The 21,005-nt window shown below is 35.5% G+C and overlaps 1 protein-coding gene across 1 annotated transcript in view; it reads right to left on the bottom strand.

Annotated features, from left to right (window-relative positions):
* Window positions 1-11,036: 11,036 nt before the first annotated feature.
* LOC141338218 (NLR family CARD domain-containing protein 3-like) overlaps window positions 11,037-21,005 on the bottom strand; it is a 32,446-nt gene continuing 22,477 nt past the window's right edge. The window contains exons 7-8 of the mRNA XM_073843764.1: window positions 12,001-12,174; window positions 11,037-11,916 (exon numbers count right to left, since the gene is read on the bottom strand). Coding sequence (XP_073699865.1) covers window positions 11,910-11,916; window positions 12,001-12,174 — 181 coding nt within the window. The 3' untranslated portion in view covers window positions 11,037-11,909. The remainder of the gene's footprint in view (window positions 11,917-12,000; window positions 12,175-21,005) is intronic.

Raw genomic sequence — 21,005 nt, 5'->3', positions numbered from 1 at the left:
CTCTGTAGTTTGTGAGTATTTATATTTAAAGCCTCATTAACAAAATTACACCTTAATATATTTGTGATTATGCCATCAGCATACAAGCCGAAGACAACTGTGACAACCAACAAAAAGGTCCATAACTCGGGGGTCAGTTCTTTGGGGTCAGTTCATGATCCTCCTCTCTCTACTCCATGACAGGAGTATTTACCTGCTTTAAACTCAGTAACAGGACTGAATGTGTGTTCCTGTAGTTGACTGAAAACACCGACTGAACTGAGACAGGGGTGACTGCAGCCTGGAGCAATGGGCGTGTCGAAAGGTTTCTCATTGGTCTCGCTTTTACTGTATTGGCCAATCAGCGTTAATCTTTTGTTCCACACTCCAGTCCAGCTGCTGGCGGTAACTTTTCAGTTGGTTTGCAAACCGCCAAACAAACTTTAAGAAGAAGAAGGCCAATCAGCATTAAGTAATTTCCTTTAGGCAAGAGAAGATTGCAGTGGGGGGGAATTCCAAGATGGTGGAGTAAGCGGTTGCGTTAATGCAGGCTCTGATTAAAATAGTTTGAAAACGTCCTGAAATTGATAACTCTGACGGAAAAACCTACCAACTTTTTTTTAAATTAGAGCTTACTTAAGTTTTTATTTATTTTTGTAACGCTATCTACACAAATATTCATCCTTTCCTTAAATAAAAACGTGATGGCAAACTCCAGTCAAGGAGGTACCGGGCTAGTGGACCATGACTACAACTTAACTGCTCTCACAGAGGCATGTGATGAAGAAGAAATCGAAGCGATGATGGAAGAAACTACCAAAATAAGATATGACCAAACACCGTTGCCCAGTCCGAATCCCAAGAAAGTACGAACAAAGATGAAAGACATACCAAAGCAACCAGACGAAATAACAAATGAAGTGATCTTCGATGCAATTCAACTCTAATTAAGAGATTTGATGAGCAAGACCAACGACTGAAAATTATTGAAAAGACAATGGAGGAGAATGCACACGCAGTTAAAGAGAACAAAGAAGACATCGGCGAACTGAAAAAGGAAATAGTAGACTTGAGGAAAGAGAACATCTCACTGAGACAGCAGTGTTTGGAGCATGTCAGATACAAGAGGAGATGGGATCTCAGACTGATCGGCCTTCTGGAAAAAGAAAACGAAGACACAAGAGAAACGGTGATCGGGATTCTCAGCCGGGTGACTCCGTGGTCAGTGGAGAAGCTTCGGCAGTCGGTGGATACAGTACATCGTCTAGGAAAGAGAAACGACGCCGCTACAAATAAGTTACCCAGGCCAGTGATCATCCAGTTTGCAATGCGAACCGTTTGAGACGAAGTGTGGAAACAATCACGAGAGGCAAGAGTGTGTAAAGAGATGAACATTCAGTTCAAAGAAGACTTTTCAAAGGAAGATCGTGAAGCTCGTGCTAAATTGTGGTACAAGAAGCCAGGAAAAACGGGAAGAGAGCCTTTCTAAAAGAAGGCTACGTGCTCATTGATGGATTTAGAGTTGACCCATGACTGAAGTTGTCAAGGTAACACTTAGACTCTTGGTCGAGTGTGTAAAGTTTGCCGCATATCAGATAATAACCTGATTAATCCGTTTAAGGAAAAAAGATGTTTAACTAAAGTTTATACTGCTTATGTAGCAGTCAGTATGGTTTTGAAATTGAGTTATTAAGGACAACATGTTCACTCCTGCGTAACAGCATAAAGTTCAGTGCGTACTGAAATTACACTAAATTATGTCTGTTTCTTTTCTATCGTTGAATGTTAGGGGGTTAAAAAACTGTGTTAAGCGTAAAGTCTTGTTTTGCCTTGAATGATGAAAGGTTTTGGAAAATTCAGTGGGGTGATTTAGCCTTGTTTGCACATGGATCGTCATATTCAGCTGGTGTGATGGTATTATTTAACAGATTTGAAGGCTCTGTAATTGTTCATAAAGGGGACACAGAAGGCCACTGGTTAATGATAGTAGTAGAAATACATGATAAATGTTACATACTACTTTGTATTTATGGCTATAATAACAAAGTGGCTAACAGAGAAATGTTGGAGAAACTTGGTAATCTGGTTAACGAGTGGAAAAAAAAAGTATAAAGCAGAAAATGCGATAGTAGGGCGTGACTTTAATATAGTTCCTGATTCATGGCTAGACAGGAGACCTCAACGAGGTTCACATTCTGTGTATAATGATACTATATTGAATTTCTGTAAAAAAGTAAATGTAATTGATTACTGGAGGGTTTCCAATCCAAACAGTATTCAGCATACATGGTCTAACCCCTCAGGTAATGGACAATGTTCAAGATTAGATTACTGGCTGATTTCTTGTGAACTGTGTAAAATGATCTCAGAATGTTGTATTTCAGCTGCCCCGCTTACAGATCACTGTATGGTTACTCTCTCCTTATCAGTCATTAACAAACCTCAAATCTCTCCTAATATTTGGAAATGTAATAATGACTTGTTAAAGAATGATAGGTTTTATCAACAGGTGTTGGCTCTTATTGAGGAAATTGATAAGTTAGAAATGACTGATCTAAACAAATGGGAATGGTTTAAATTTAAGGTCAAACAAATAGCAATTGATACAGGCAAATTTTTATCAGCGAGGAGAAAACAAAAACAAAGAGAAATGATAGGGGAATTCAATTTATTGGCAGTTAATTCTCAAGAAGCACCTGAAAATTTAGCAAAATTACAATCACTGCAATCTCAACCAGATTAATTGTATTCAGAAAAAGCAAATGGAGTTTATATTCGTTCAAGAGCGCGGTGGATTGAAAAAGGAGAAAAAAGTGCATCATATTTTTTTGGCCTTGAAAAACAAAAACAAACAAAGAAGAAAATTTCTAAACTTAAGATTAATGATGTTATAACGGATGATCAAAAAGTAATTCAAGATGAATTTTTTTTTTATAGTAACCTTTATAAATCTAATTACAATAAAGATGACTGTGATTCATTATTTATGAATATAAGAGATAAAATGTATAAATTGAATGAGGAAGACAAACACTTAATTGAGGATGAGTTGACTTTAGAGGAAATTGATGTAGCTCTTAAACAAATGAATAATGGTAAATCACCAGGTACAGATGGTTTGACTACAGAATTTTTAAAACATTTTTGGAACGATATTCGGAAATTATTATATAATGCTGCATTTTTAGAATGCATTCATAAAGGAAGCTTATCACCTACTATGAAAACAGGATTAATTACCTTGCTACCCAAACCCAAAAAACAACTGATATCATTAGATAATTGGAGACCAATAATCAGGGGCGGCTGGCCCATGGTGGGCGATAGTGCATCGCCCTCCTTGAGCCACACGAAAAAAGAGAGGAGAAAAAGACTCTTATTTTGCTAGTCCTAGTCTGCATATTACTGTACAATCAACAGCCTGAATGTCACTTTCAAACCTAAAACCCCGCCCCCTTGGGGCGATCTCAGTCAGATTGAAAATCGCCCCAGCCGGTCTCATAGAGTTATATTGTGAGATTTTTTTTTTCAAATTTTGAACCCTACAATGCATTTCAATGGGCACCGGGAGGGCTCGCCCCAACGTGATTTCGTAATACGCACTGATGCGTGCTCGAAGATGTACAGCACGCACGCGTGTAGCGAGACGTCTGAATGCATTGGCCATGCTTTCAATGGAGAGGGAACTTATGAGGAACATGCCTGATTTTAATGAGAGGGTAATTGATCACTTTGCCTGCTTAAAAGAGAGGCGAGCAAAATTTCAATACAAGTGATGTGTGTTATTAAATGGTGAATTGTTTATGTTATCGCGGCCGTAGCCAGCTATGAGGTCACCGAGGTCCGGACCTCGGTCATTTTTTATATTCAAAAATAAAATGTCAAGCTCTTAGAATGATTATTTAGCCGTTTAAACCACCTCATATCACATGAGTGTTTGCAATTCATGTTGCTGCGAGAAGCTAGCGCAGTGATAGGGGCTTGAGAACGCGTTGAGTGAGAGCGCGGGTGCAGCGGCCTCCGTTTGTTGCCAGATCCACCTATTATACGTGTTTTTTGACTCGTTTGTCCAATTTAGTGTGACACTTTGGGACGTTTATAAAGTGGAAAGTTGAACGTTAGTTTTATGTCAGTGTCATTATTCTAACGTTATTTTTATAACTTGTTATAAAATAAAAATTCCCTCAGCTAAAAAAAAAAACGAACTTTCCATGTAAAACATTATACTGAATAAAAAATCTTTCACAATCATCTACATGTCTGTCTATTTTGAAGTTTAGGCTATATGTAGTGCATTTGTGGGTGTTATTATAGCACAATTCTTAACACCTCACTAATTTTCAAACCCTGGTTACGGCCTTGTATGTTATATGTTGTATTCTCCAAATGTTGAATTTTAAATAGTTGTATTGATTGCATATTGGCAGCCAAATTTATACTGAATATGTTCTGGAAAGATTTGATTAATTACAGTTTTAATATGAGAAATAAAAAGTCTTTAATTGTAAAGCAGTATGGCTTTTTTTTTTTTTTTTTTACTCTTAGAGGGCTAACTAGTTGATGACAATGTGTCTCTTGATGGCCATGGTGGAAGTGTTTCAGTGTATTTGAGACCATTGCGATAAATTTAATATAGCTATTCAAAATACTGTACAGTTTGTACAATTCATGCCTGATGTTGCCATCTAGGAACAGGGAAACCAAATCAAACAATGCAATGTAATGCTGTAAAGTTGGCTATCTGAATTTTATCATTTTACCCATTAAAGCGGTTATCTTTGCCAAAATCGGAACAGTTGCCCCCCCAGAGATATTTGTCAGGAGCCGCCACTGAACTCTGTTATATACAGATTATAAATTACTTGCCCTAGTGTATGCTAATCGTCTTAAACTTATACTTGGAAAACTTGTCGAGGAGTATCAATCAGCATTCATTAAGGGAAGATACATTCAAAATCATATTAGACTAATCCTAGACATGATCGATTATCAATCACTGATTCAATCAGAAAGCCTTATTTTATTTATAGATTTTTTTTTAAAGCATTCGATACGGTGGAGCATGAATTTATATTTACGACACAAAATATTATATTTACAAATGTTTGGTTTTGGGGAAGGGTTTTGCAAGGTTATTAAAATGTTGTATAACAACATTTATAGTTATATATCCCTTAATCCAGGTGTGACTCCAAGAATTGAGATTTTGTCCAATTTCTCCCAAACTGTTTATATTATGCACTCAAATGTTAGCTTATTTAGTTGTTAACCATCCTCAATTAAAAGGAATAACCATTTCTGATTATGAATATCGAATTAGTCAATTTGCTGATGACACAGTAATATTTTTAAAAGATAAGAAAGCCCTGAACATTATTTCAGTTTTTTATCCAGAGCATCAGGCCTATGCTTAAATTTAAAGTGTGAACTCTTTCCTCTGTATTCATGTAATGAAGAAATTATAGAATCCATTCCTGTTAAATCTGAAGTGAAATACTTGGGTTTAATAATGTCTAAAGAAATACATACAAGAGAACTAGTAAACATAGAAGAGAGAATTGACAGTATGAAAAATCTCTAAATCATTGGCTTATGAGAGATCTGTCTATAATGGGCAGAATTCTCTTGACTAAAGCAGAAGGCCTATCTAAACTAATTTACCCGTTACTCCCTCTATATTTCCCCTCGACTGATAAAAAAAGTGAACTCTATTTTGTTTAGTTTCATATGGAAAAACAAAACCCATTATGTTAAAAAACATCAAATGATTAAAGAATATAAAAATGGAGGTCTGAAAGCCTCTGAATTTGAATCATTGGTTGGAGTACTTAAACTGAAATGGATTAAAACTTATTTAACACAGCCTGATTCAATGTGGTTTCATATACCAAAATGTGTATTCAAGACAGTCGGAGGGGTAGATTTTTTGCTGAAATGTGACTTTGAGATTTCTAAATTGCCGATTAAGCTTTTCAAAATTCCACAAACAAATTTTGTATTATTGGAAAATGATATTCACCCAAAATTTTACAGCACACAACTCTACCTTGTGGAACAATAGGACTATTACAATAAATAGAAAGACAGGATTCAAACAAGAGTGGTATGAAAAAAAGGTGTTATATGTTGTAGATTTATTAGATGAAGATGGTCAATTTATTCAACATAATTCATTTATGGAGAAATTTGAGATAAAATGTTCCTTTAGAGAATTTAATACGCTTTGTAAAGCCATCCCTCCTTCTTTAAAACAATTAATACAAAATACCCTCACTTATTCAAATGTATCAGTTAAATTGCCTGAGTTGAAGATTGGAGGAATACATATTGAGGATAGAAAGTGTAAGAACAAAGTAATAGGGAATATATTAAAAAGCAAGTTATTTTCAGACTTCAATACACCTTCAAAAATAAAACATTTGGATAATGAAGTATTTAAAAATACATTTTGTAATTATCTTAAATGGCCAATTCTACCTAAAATGAAGGATATGCAATTCAGAATTATCAACAGTGTTTACCCAGCTGCCCAAATCTTATGGAAAGGATTCTGTTTTGAGGTAGATCTCTGTGTTTTTTGTTTAGAGATGCCTGAAACCATTGAACATTTATTTTTTTTGTTGCCCAGTTTCATTAAAGTTTTGGAAGGATATCTACAGATAATCCTTAATCCTTGTTTAGTCATTATCTGTATCACCTGTGTGTCTTGATTAGTTTGCTTTATAAGTCTGTCTTTGAGTTCAGTTTATTGTCGGTCATTGATTTTGTTTGTACGTGTGTGGATATTCCCTGAGTTCTCTTATGAAGATCAAGATTAAAAGTACATATTATTTAAGTTTAAATCACGTCTCGTCTTACCAGCACGGATCTATAACAGATACTAGTAATGATATCCCGTCATTTAATTTGTTTCAGGTGTTGATTTATGCAGATGGGTGGTAAACATCATCCTTACAATGGGTAAATATCATATACATAAATGTAAATGGAATAACAGTAAGCCCTCTATAAACTGTTTTAAAAATGAATGTAAAAAATACATAGCGTCTCTAAAATGTTTATCCAAAGATAATCAACCCCTTGGTGAATTGTGTAAAACCATGTATGAGTCTCTTTTCTTTTAGGAATGGTAACATTTTGTATATTTTTATTTGTTTATTTGCCTTGCAACCCCCGAAAATGTTTGTTTTGTTTGATGTTTAATTTGTGGAGATTTATATATATACACATGGATATTTTTGTATAATTGGAAATTTAATTATGGGCAAGTGTATATTTTTATTCTGAAAGTCATCTTAAAATGTCACAGGTGTACAATTTGTTTATTATGGCAATATTGCCGATATGTGTAAATTTTACTTTTGTTAAATTTTTGGCTGTTAATGCACATCTAAATATGCTGGCCTAAATGTGTCATTATTTTACTTATTATAAATATTACTAATTGTTATTTTATGTTATATAGATAAAAAAATAAATAGAAAGTTTATTGCATTCATTCAGAGTTTGCTGGCTTCTGTTCAATGGACTGCTGCTACAAAATGAATAAATGTTTTTGTTTACTTGAATTTAAAACAAAACTAAATATTTTTTTCTTGTGAATAAATCTGTGTCTGTTTGTTAAATTGGTTGTCATTTAGCAGAAAGTCACTAAACACTTGACTCATTTTTCTATTTTGTGGTGTTTTATTAACTAGACGTAACGTCTTTAACTATTGGATCGAGCAAAACATTGTTTTCATGGTAATATATTACTATAGGTTTTGTTTGTTTAAATTAATGTATTAACTAACGTTAACTATGAACAATACATTTGTTACGGCATTTTTTAAGCTTTGTTAGCATTAGTCAATAAAAATACAGCTGGTCATTGTTGTTTGTTCACTTCATGCTTTAAAATTAATAAATACAACTTTTAATTTACTTTAACCTAAGAACAGCTAGTGACTGTGTTAAGAGGCTTTTGCTTCCTAAATATAGTTGTAATTTGTTTTCGATTACTATATTTACTATGTATATTTGGTTTTGTAAACATAGTTTCCAGGGTAATATATTACAATAGGTTTTTGTTTGTTTAAATTAGTGTATTAACTAATGTTAACTATGATATGATATACACAATTTTCTATGAAATACATAGACCTACACTTTATTGGCTGAATAATATTTACCTTTTGAATGTTGAGCGTTATTAACTGTTGAATAAATGCTGAAGTCGGACAAAATGCCAGATTTCCAACACGTTGAACTGAGCAATGCCATTGTACCATTTTAATAGGCTACTTTTAAACGCGTATAGCTCAGTAATTTCAGTTTTATGTATTTTCTGAGAGGGGGAGAGATTTTTGTTGGGAAAGTCGGAGGAGAGACGCACACTTCGATTAGAAACACATGCAGCATCTTAATTGTTAAGAAAATGGTTTTCCTAATAAATGTCTTGAATATTTTATGTTCAATGCTTCTCTTTCTTTTTTGGAATTATTAGACACATTTCTTTCAAATGCCTAGGTCTGTTTAATTTCCTTAATTAAAAAAATTCTAGCACTATTTTTAAAAGTTTATTCAAGCAATAACATATAAATTATCTCATGTAAATGCTTGTTTAAAACCAGGGATAAAAAACGAATTCCAAGTAAAAACGGTATTTTTCTTTACATTTCCAGAGAGCGAAACGAACAAAATTAAACATTACTTAATAAATTCAAGGCACTATAATTTCCTTATTCATTTGATGCAACTATTATAGCTATTCAATTAATAGGGGCTATATATTAAATAACATTATTTTGTCATTTTCGTGATTCCTGAATTTATATACAGGTCCTTTTCAAAAAATTAGCATATTGTGATAAAGTTCATTATTTTCTGTAATGTACTGATAAACATTAGACTTTCATATATTTTAGATTCATTACACACAACTGAATTAGTTCAAGCCTTTTATTGTTTTAATATTGATGATTTTGGCATACAGCTCATGAAAACCCAAAGTTCCTATCTCAAAAATTTGCATATCATGAAAAGGTTCTCTAAACGAGCCACTTTTGAACCATAAACAGCGGCAGAAGCGCCTGACCTGGGCTACCGAGAAGCAGCACTGGACTGTTGATAAGTGGCCCAAAGTACTTTTTTCGGATGAAAGCAAATTTTGCATGTCATTCGGAAATCAAGGTGCCAGAGTCTGGAGGAAGACTGGGGAGAGGGAAATGCCAAAAGGCCTGAAGTCCAGTGTCAAGTACCCACAGTCAGTGATGGTGTTGGTCCACTGTGTTTTATCAAGGGCAGGGTGCAGGTTTATCATTTACCACTGGTAAATGGTTTACTGACCATGGTATTACTGTGCTCAACTCTCCTGACCTGAACCCCATGGAGAATCTGTGGGATATTGTGAAGAGAAAGTTGAGAGACGCAAGACCCAACACTCTGGATGAGCTTAAGGCCGCTATCGAAGCATCCTGGGCCTCCATAACACCTCAGCAGTGCCACAGGCTGATTGCCTCCATGCCGGAAAGGCACAAATAGCGTGTTTTTTACAAATAATTATTTCGAACAAATACTTAAAAAATATTATTAAATTAGGGGCCGTTCACATTCGATCAAGTTCGTTATTTCAAATGTAGACGTATGCGCACTCATAATCATTTTAGAGTCCTGCAAGGGACATATTTTTTAGTACCGCACCCACAAGTTTCCACCCATAGAGGAGGATCTTGTGAGTGTCAGTGGGGTTTATGAACGTATTTGCTGTATTTTTTATTTGTATGTATATTTTGTAATGGATACAATATACACAGGGTGCGATTTACCGGGGGGATTTCCCCTTCTCTGGTCTATGCATTACTGCCTCTGCTTAATTATTTTTATCCACAGTGTGGATAAAACGTCCCGCGAACCCGCTCCTACGTCCCGATATAAATCAAATTATTCGTGATACGTCCTTTAAAGTCATCTGAATCAAATAATTTCCCATACGCGCTTTGAAGTTGAACGTTCTGAATCAAATGATTCGCGATCCGATTGGAGCGCTTCGAAACGTGAATCTTTTTGCGACGCAGTGATTTACTGATTTGGAGTTTCCAAAAAGCTCCGTTGATACCTTGCTCACCTTCTCTATAAAATGTATTAGTTGTTTGAAAATAAATCATTACTATTTATAGAGCTAACTTACCATGCTTTTACTAAATTGTGATCACATAATACAGCTTCCGGCGTATTAAAAACATTTCTTGACCTAACACTCATTATCTGGTTCTTGTCTAAAAAGACGGGTATAATGCACGTTGTTAACAGATTACACTAGTTTCGTCAACCTCCATGGAGAGAGGAAAAAAAGTTTTTAAAATATATATATATATATATATAATGTGTTTGTGTGTGTGTGTGTGTTAAAATGTTAGAACTGAGCAGAGGGCAAAACTAATGTTTTGGTTAATAAAACAGGCTTAAAAATAAGCATCTTTAGAGGAAATGTCAGGTATGGGGGGCCTTGCAAAATTAACCGAAGCAGGAGGGGGGCCCAGCCTAAAAAAGGTTGAGAACCCCTGAACTAGCCTAATAAGTTGATTTGATATTCTTGATCATTTTTAGAAGAAGTTAAAAGTTAAGAAAAAAGGAGTTAGCCTGTAGTCTATATATATATATGTATATATCTTTGTCTTAACTTTTATTACACTGTAGATCGAAATAAAATAATTCTTGATCATATAAAACAAAATAAAACAAGAACTGTATTCAATCTGTATTTTTCTTGTAATCAAGAACATTTCTTTTGACAAAATGACCCGATTAATGCCGAATGATGTTTGACAGTGAACTCATCTCCACCGCAGCCGCGTCAGTCCAAATATTAAACATGCGGGTCAGGAAGCGGGTCGGGTACAATATCTTCTCTCTTTTTCTGCGGTCCGAGTTGCGGGCGGGTTAGTTGAAAACGTCGGTCAGGTTCGGGTTGTTTATACATTGACTCGCACATCACTAATAGTCATTAAAGAAGGAACTCTTACCCCTCAAAATATCATTAAATGCATTCATTTTTTTCTGAAAAGAATCTGACAAAAAAAAAAATTTATTGGTGTTGTTATTATTTTTCCATTTTCCCTTGAATGTGTACTGGTATTTCAAGTATTTTACATATTGTATAGTAACTTTAGGATTAAAATGACAGAGACATATTTTTAAAATGACACATAAAAAGACATTTTTGCTTCCACTTAGCAATAAATATGACCTGAATGAAATGGCTTCATTTTAATATGTTATATATATATACACTCACTGAAAATAATACTTGACAAAGATATTATGCTTTTAATCCATTCAATTTGTTAAAACGCTCTAAAGTTATGCAATTTAAAACTTTAAAATTGTAAAATTTTGCATGTGTGTAGAGAGCATCACATCACGTTTGTGTAAATTATTATTTATCAATTATTACTTATTAATATTCATCTCTACTAATACACAGGTTAGAATATCATCACAATGCAATATTGTCCCTTTAAACCAGCGCATAAGTATTATATTCAGAGATCGCTACTGTGCATGTGTCTATATGATCGGCAAAACAAACCACCTTGCACACGCTTAACAACGTCCAGTATCAAAAAAAGATCAAATTAAGTTAGATATAATAGAAGTCCCACTGTGAAATCACTGTGTAAGTAATGCAATTATTAGCTTGAAATATACTGTAGTTTCACACTAAAAATGTTATGGTATGGTTAGTATGTCCAATATACTTATTTATATATATATAAAAAAAAATGTTCCCATGAAACTGGAAAAAAAAAATCTAGGCTGAATGAAAATTAAAAACAAAACTCCTTCAGATATGAAACTGCTGGATCAGTGTCTGCATTTGTCCAGGTGACAGTCTTGTTCAGGACGTGTTGTTTTGATTCACTTGTTCGGAGCTTGTTGAGTTTCCACTGTCAAATACTGTACAATAAAGAGAAAGATTAAATACACTAAGATCTGCTTTAATAGAAGATAATTAATGAAAGCATTGACTCAAAAACTTACCGTAGTTTCTTCAGTTTACAGTGTGGGTCGTTCTGTAGAGCAGAGCGCAGCTTCTCTCCTGTCTCTACTGGTATATTACATCCCAGATCCAGTTGTCTCAGGTGTGAGGAGTTTGATCTCAGAGCTGAAATCAGAGCAGCACAGCCTTCCTCTCCAATACTGCAGTTAATCAGCCTGTAGAGAGTGAAGAACATGAATGATCTCTGAGATTGTGTTTAATCTTTAGGGTGAGAGTGTGTTTGTGTGAGCACTACTTTTACTATACAGCAGGATCAGTGCTAGAGAGATTTTTTGACTTGCCATCAGCTAAAACATTCATTTAAATGCACTCTACCCACATGATTCCTGATTGTGATGCTCAACTTTTTTAGGTGAAAATGTTAAAAAAGTTAAAACAAGAGTGACATTATAGCAAAACTATCATTTTCTTGTGGTTTTGAAAAGTTCACTTAAAGGTCCCATATTGTCAACTGAAATTTCCTGGCTTTTTTCATGATAACTGAGGACTAGGGGCTATGTAACTACCATATAAGTTTCAAAACAGTCAGTCCACAGTAGAATGCACACAGCCTGCATAAAGTAGCTGTACCTTTTCACAAACTGTCTGTCATGTGCTTTGATTTATGATATGAGCAGCATGCTGTGATGTGGCTGTGTTCCCCACACGTGAATATAACATGCTGCACAAGATAAAAAAAATCAAAAAAAATCATCTAGTTAATAAATATCTCTAGTTTTAATAATTTAAACAGGTATTTTAAGTTTGGCCAATAACTCCCCGCAGTGATGTGTTTTCATGTAGTTGATTCTGTGCAAACTCATATTTGATTTTTTTTTTATGTTGTAGATTTAAGAAGCAAATGAGAATCGCTAAAATTATTGAATATATTTTGAGACAAAGGTCGTCTTAATGATTCCCATTTTGGTTTAAGACAATTAAAGCCACAGTTTTTCAATAACGAAAAGAATATATAAAAGTATGGTATTTTGTGGTAAAAATCGCCCTGCTGTTGGGGCTAAAGGCACAATAATTTACAAAATAATGAATAGATGACTGACTTTTCCATTTGTTGACATGACTCAGATGGTAAATATCATATATTATGTTGGATGTGTACCTTAGAGATCATCACCATGTTTATAATGAAACAATCAGATTTAAAAACATATTAAACATATAAAACATATCATTTGTTGTTACTACTGTAAATCCATATTAAATTATTATGGGATCTACTTCAATGCTTTCAGAATCTTCTCTTTTTAAAATGATTTTGTCTCTGTTTTAAATGTTTTATTTAACATATTTTAATGACAGTAGCCTATATTTATTATTTAATTAACAAAATAAGCAGAAAATAGTATAACTTAGCTAAAGTGACAGTTTTGAACAAGTATTAAAGTATAAAAAAAAAATAATAATAATAATAAAAAATAAACCATTAGCTAAAGTATTTATGTGCATTTGCCCCATGCTGGTTAGCCTTATAGCATGTGATTGTGAAACACGAAACTTACTTAAATAATTTTATGGTGAAATTGTTATTTTTCATGTTAATCAGGTCAATTCTGTGAAGAACAATGCACTGTGGCTTTAATCCAGCGTAAGCAGCGCAGAAGAAAATGAGACAGGGGTAACTGCAGCCTGGAGCAATAGGAGCCGAAAGGTTTCTGATTGGTGAAAGGAGTTTTACTGTATTGGCCAATCAGCGTTAAACTTTTGTTCCCCACTCCAGTCCAGCAGGTGGCAGTAAAACACTTATCAGTTGATGTGTAAACCGCCAAATAAACTTTAAGAAGAAGAAGGCAAATCAGCATTATTTTTTTTTTTTTTTTTTTATTATTAAACTTAGATACAAAATCTCGTAGAGGTAACAGCATAGTATCCTACCAAGTACAATAACAGTCAACATCAAACCGTAAGGGGATCCATCTTACATGTAAGGCAAAACAAAATAAGTAAATAAATAAAATAAAAATTACAACACAAGAAACTTATACATGTCCGATGATATTTTCTGGGCACGACAATTTTTAAGTAATCTCAGTGAGGAGTAAAATAGTTTAAATTCGTTGAAGAAATGTTCAAAGCAGGGGGTAGAATCTCTCCACTTACAACAATGTATATGATACTTAGCAAGAAGGATAACAATATTCACAATGTCTGATATTGCATTATCTAAACCATCAACATAAAACAATATAGAGTTGATGTTAAATACAGGGATGTTTGACATTTTTGTAGTCAGCCAGTCTCTGACCGCACTCCAGAATCGGCATGAAAAGGAGCAGGAAAAAAATAAGTGATCTAAAGATTCATCAGTAAAACCACAAAAAGCACAACCCACCTTGTCAAATTTAAATCGCTTGTGAAGAAAATTGGAAACAGGATAAATCTTATGACAAATTTTGAAATGAGTTTCTTTGACTTTAGGCGGAATTGGCCATTGAACATATTTAGAGAAGGCTTTATCCAGCGTGTCAGAAAGGTTTGCTGGTACATTGTATTTAATATAATCATGAAACAATTTAGATTTAAAAGCATCTGTAGCAACCCTGTTCTTGAAATTTTTATCTAGTAAATTGTGATGACCAACTGATAAATTCGGCAATACTGGAGTGACATCAGAGTAAGTCAAAGTATTTTGGATTAAGTGAATCAAGGCTACAGGAATAGCTTTACAAATTTTTAGATATTCTCTGTGAGTACAGCTTATGTTAGAACGTTCAACAAAACTGGTGTGATCCAGTAAAACACCTTTACAATCCATCAGGTCAGTTACAAAGAGAATACCCTTTTCAAACCATTCAGCTTTAAAGACAGATTTTCTGTTTATAAGAATTGTTCTATTATTCCACAGAACCGAACTGTGTGGAGTAAAATTATGTGTGAATATCATTTTCCAAAAGTGTAGTATTTGCCTATGAAATTTAGACAGTGCAAGTGGAATCTTACTAATATCGAAATCACATCTGAGTAAAAAATCCATACCACCAAGCTTTCCAAAAATAGCCCTAGGTATGTGAAACCACATAGAGTTAGAACAAGCAAAAAAAGTTCTTAACCAATTAATTCTAAATGAGCCTATCAAGGCTTCAAAATCTAAGGCTTTTAATCCACCATTTTTATACTTTTTAACTAACTGGGACCTTTTTAAATAATGCGTTTTATTTCTCCACAGAAACTGAAAAATGACTGAGTTGGCCTTTCTAATATTACGGTCGGAAATAAACACAGAGTGACAAGGATATACTAACTTAGACACACCTTCAGCTTTCGATAGAATAACTCTTCCAAATATTGTGAGATCTCTGGTAGGGATGTTAACCGATGACCGTTTGACCGGTGGTTGACCGTATCAACGTTAACCGGTCAAAGTTGTCGGTAGTCGGTTAAAAAAAAAAAGTGCCAGTGCGTCTTTTACGCATTCTGAAGGTGCCTGTTTTATCCATTGGTTTTATCATGTTGCAGTCTATTAGGCAACATTCCGCATAAGATGGGCTTAGATTTGGAAATACATTACATCTACATTTCAGTGGTAACCGATAAGGTGATGATGATCATCATCTTTCTTTAATATGGTTAGCACTACCTCAACTAAAGCGGCGTCTCTTCGGAGCTGTCATTTTCTTAAATGAGCCGTGGCAATGTTTCAAATGAGCTTCTAACCTAGACAAACGCCTTTATTTTCAAAGCGATCACCTTGTACCCAAACCATTTGAAACTAAGGAGCCATTTTGTCCTACGATTACATACAACAAGCTCTTCGGCGCCGCGTTTGCGGGACTCATGTTTCGCGCTGTATTTTAAAAAAGTGACGTGAGTGGCAGTGTGTGTGTGTGTGTGTGTGTGTGTGTGTGTGTGTGTGTGTGTGTGTGTGCGGGAGGCAGAGCGGCAGAGAGAGGCCGCGATCACACCGAACGCGTTTTTGCAGATGGAGGCGCCTCTTTTGAATGGTTTTCTGTTGGCAGTGAGCGTTCTCCGCGCTGCTTATGCGTCCCAGGCGCCTCGCGTTTTCACCGCCTGCTGCGCCTCGCGTTTTTGCAGGAGCGCTCTGAGCGCGTGAAGTTGAAAAAAAAAATCAACTCTGAGCGGAAAAACGCCCAACGTCATTCGCGTTCTTTTCCAATCGAATGAATGGAGAGGCGGGCCTTCTGTTGTGGTGACGGAATTTTACGGTTGCTTAAAAAGTCCGGAGACTGCAAGAAATAGAGGAGAAACATTTTGTGTATATCGTGGGTAACCCGGAGCTGTATTATTTAGGGTTTCTGCTAATATGACAGTTTACTTAACAGCATAAAACTAAGATTTTAGAGCGCTCGCGCTATAATCCTTTGATTTGACTGACAGGACAGCTGTTTTGGTCGTTGCTTAGCAACATAAAAAAAACGCAGCACGCTCTTTTATTAAAAGTCACAAAAAAAAAGGCAGTGCTGTGCGCCTCGCGTTTTTAGAACTAAAAGACGCGTTCGGTGTGATCGCGGCCAGATGCGACAGAGTTGCGAAATTGCAGGCGCGGCTGGAAATGGCTGTTATTTCAAATAGCGTACCATATTTTAAACTAATCTGTTAACCGGTTTCAACCGGCTAATGAGGCTCGGTGGTCGGTCAAGAAATTTTTTAGTTTTCGCCATCCCTAATCTCTGGTCAGCCAGTGACTCAGAGATTTTTTCATATCAACGACCCGTTTCTCAATGTTAACCTCCTCCATCCTCCGATTATCCTTAGATATTGTTAAACCTAAATATTTAACCTCCGTCTGGACATTAATCGAGGCAATAGAGCTCTCTGGACAAGAGTGGATAGGCAACAATACACATTTCTTAATATTGAGAGACAAACCCGAGGCATCCGAAAAGGCATTAATTATGTTTAGTGCAGTGTCAACCATACTTTTATCTTTTAAAAAAATGACAGTGTCGTCAGCAAATTGGCTAATCTTAAATTCCTTTTCACAAATCTTAATGCCATGCAGATTTGAATCATTAACAATAGCCAAAGTGAGCATCTGGGTAGTTAAAATGAATAGTTTAGGAGATATGGGACACCCTTGGCGAATTCCTCTAGACATCATGAAGCTAGGAGTGATCTCCTATCCCAAAGACACCGAACTAGATATATCTGAGTAAAACATTTTGATTATGTTACAAAATTTATCTCCAAAACCCATACATTTTAATGTTTCTGCAATAAAACAGTGCTCTAGGGAGTCAAACGCTTTATAAAAATCAAGGAATAATAATAGACTCTCATTTTCTATTAAATGACTGTAGTCCAACATATCAAGAATTAGTCTTGAATGAAAATGTATATTCCTTCCCTTTATAAAGGCTGATTGACATTCACTAATAACCTTTGTCAAGCCATTGTTCAGGCGATTGGCATATACAAGAGCTAGTAATTTGTAATCCGTACATAAAAGGGTTATCGGTCTCCAATTTTCAATAGAAAGTGGATCTTTATCGGCCTTTGGGATCAAAGTAATGAGACCACGCTTCATTGTGGGAGAGAGTTCTTGTCTTGAGATACATTCACCAAGGGCTTCAAATAAAAGCTGACGGATATCTTTCCAAAAGAAGACAAAAAAATCGACAGTTAAACCGTCCAAGCCAGGTGATTTACCCTTGGCCATTTGATAAATGGCTTCATCCAGCTCTTCAATTATTAAATCATCCTCCAAAATTTGCTTAAAGTCATCCTCAATTACCTCAACCCACCCTTGAATGGATTGAAAAAAAGATTTACAATTAGCCTCAGAGTATCTTGAACAATATAAGTTACTATAAAAGTCTCTAATTGCCTTGTTAATTAGATTTAAATCATCTGTAACAGCACCATTAATACTTAATTTAGAAATTTTCTTTTTCGTTTGCCTTTGTTTCTCAAGATTAAAAAAGTAGGAAGAATTTTTCTCGCCCTCCTCGATCCAACGAGCCCTTGAGCGAATAAAAGCACCCCGAGCTTTGTCTAAAAATAAATTATCTAGTTGATTTTTGAGATTTTCTAATTGGGCTTTTTCCTCACTAGACAACACAGCTTTGGAGCATAGAATGTTAATATTAGTAACAATTTCCTTTTGTTTATCCCGCATTTTATTAGAAGAGTATTTTCCCATTTTACTAGCTGTTTCTTTAACTTTGAATTTAAACCACTCCCATTTATTTAATGGTGAAGAATCCAAAGATGTCACATCAACAATGAGATTTTTAACTTCATCACAAAAGTCTTTGTTAAGCAAAAGATTACTATTGAATTTCCAAATTGTGTTTTGAGGTCGCTTATTATTATTATTTAAGTTAAGGATCAGAGTCACTGAGCAATGGTCTGTTAGGGGAGCTGTAGAGATTTCACATTTAGATATATTATTAAACCAGTTAAAAGGAATAAGCCAGTAGTCCAACCTGGAGCATTGTCCATTATTAGATGCATTGAACCATGTGTATTGTCTAACACCGGAATTTTTTAACCTCCAGCAGTCAATCAAATTTGTATTTGAAACCAGGTTGTTGTAAATATCATCAAAGGTGTGATGGTGCCCTCTAGAGGGAAGACGGTCAACTGAGTTGTCTGGGACCAAATTAAAATCCCCCCCTATGATAACCTCATCCGTTGAATATGTCACCTTCCATTGGTTAATCTTAACACATAGGTCATCATAAAATAGTTTGTTAAGGGCTTTACTATTGTAACCGTATACACACACCAAGATGAATTTAACACCGCCAATCTCCACAGTCACCATTAACCAATGACCATTTTTATCACTTTTATGGTCAACAATTGAGCCTTGAAACCTGTAAAACAAAATCATAACCCCAGCTGAATGAGATGTCCCATGGCTGAAGTAGGCAGAGTCCCCCCACTGAAGTTTCCAAAAACGTGTGTCCTCAATTTCAGAATGTGTTTCTTGCAAAAAACAACAATTTACTTTCTGTTCCTTACAATAGAGAAATGTTGCCTTACGTTTGACATTATTTTTAAGTCCCCTCACATTTAACGATAACAAAGATAACATAAAACAAAGACACTATAAATGCAAAGATATAACAGTAAAGTTAACAGAAAAGATGCGCAGGAATGAGTAACCTTACTAGCCACAAAACTTCGTGGTGGATTGCAATAGCCCTGTAAAAATGCAGGTAATACCATACCTTAAGAACAATAACAATAGTGCAAAAAGAAAAGTCAATCTGGGTCCACTCTCTTGTTGTCAATCAGCGCATAGCCCTCCTTCAGGTACGCACGCTTTCCCCTCTTTCGGGCCTCCTGGACCAACGGCCACAGTTTGGCACAGGCGAGTCTGTCCTCCTTGGAAAAATCTTCCTTAAAGCTGATGTGAAGATCTTTGCAGACCCTAGCATCCTTAGATTTTTTCCAGACTTCCAGATCCCGAATCGTGCGCATTCCAAACTGAATGATGACAACTCTGGGAACGTTGTTTGAGGTCGCGGCGCTCTCTCTCTTACCAAGCCGGTGCACGGTGTCCACTGTGTCGCGCAGCCTCTCCACCGACACAGGGATAATCCGGGTCAAAATACCAATGACCGTCTCCCGGGTATTTTCGTCATCTTTTTCTGGCAAGCCGGTCAACCTCAGATTCCACCTTCTCTTATAGCGAGCATGCTCTTCACACGCGCTTTTCAGAATTGCATTCTCTTTTTTAAGATGAACTACTTGAGATTGAAGCTCTGATATGTCTTTTTTGTTTTTGTCGATGGCTGATGAATTGGCATTAATCTGCTTCTCGAAGCGTATAAATCGCTGAGTTTGGTCATCCATTTTTTGGGTTAGCTCCTGTATCGCCTGGAGTACAGCGTTCACCGTGTCTTCTTTGGCATGGTCGTCTCGTACCTTGTCTTTTTTGGCATGGTCATCGTGTACCTTGCTTCTTTTAGCATTTTTATTTTTAATCGGTGTGTGGTCCCAGTTAACCTTATCTTCTTTGGACATGGCCTTAACCTCAGTGGATTTAACCTGATCAACTTCAATCTCTTCTATCATGTCCTCATCACAAGCTTCATGAAGAGCAGTCAGGTTGTAGTCATGATCCGACATCATTGTTAGGAAATATAATAGGGCTATTACATTCAAACTGGATCAATAACTTGGCTAAATTTAATGTTTTAATTCAGAGCCTGCTGAAAAACCACCTCTCACTCCGCCATCTTGGGACCTCCGCAAATCAGCATTAAACATAAGTAATTAGCCTTTTTCACACTTCCGTGTTTCCGGCTTCCGGATTGGCACTTGCAGGGTAAAAGTTTTTCGGCTGACAGCAGCGTAAATTCAGGAATCTAAGTCTATTTTTACAAAATAGATACTATGATACTATGCTTTATACTGGTGTTTTACTCTAAAAATAGCAAACATTTTTTCAAAAACTTTGTGTCAGCTTCTGGTCATCACAAAGACTATGTTTATTTAATTATGAATGATAGCACTTATAATACAGTACAGTTTTGAGTTTTGCCGTTCTGTCTATTTGGTGCTGGCTGTGCATTATGACTCTTAACATCAGTTTTTTTCGCGATTGTTAATGTTGTTATAATTATTACATCAGTTTTTTTCGCGATTGTTAATGTTGTTATAATTATTAAAGTAATATTGTATTTTCTACTTGCTGTGCATTATTCATTTTACAGTGTAAATGTACGTTGCATAATGTGCCCAGGGATATACATATGCATCATCCGGACACAGAATCGTTTAATTTAATCTTGGGAAAATGTGCATTTGGATATAAATGCTGTCAAATGCTGTCATAATTTACCATGAAGTAGTGATTCGAGGGAAATGACTGAGTAAATTGAGAAAATAGCTTAAATATACCAGAGATTGAGAACAGAAACTCTAGCTGGCGCTATGTTGCGCATATTATATTGCAGAGTCAGCGGTCTGAAATTACCATAGACTGTAAAAAAGATGGACAACGCGTTTCCGCTTCTTTCCACTATAGAAAAGTGAAGCCAAAACAGCTCAATATGGCCGCTACCATCTTGGGGGA

Source organism: Garra rufa, chromosome 7, assembly GCF_049309525.1.
Source record: "Garra rufa chromosome 7, GarRuf1.0, whole genome shotgun sequence".
NCBI lineage: Eukaryota > Metazoa > Chordata > Actinopteri > Cypriniformes > Cyprinidae > Garra > Garra rufa.
The sequence above is the reverse complement of the archived record's forward strand: the minus strand, read 5'-3'. Positions and strand labels throughout refer to the sequence as shown.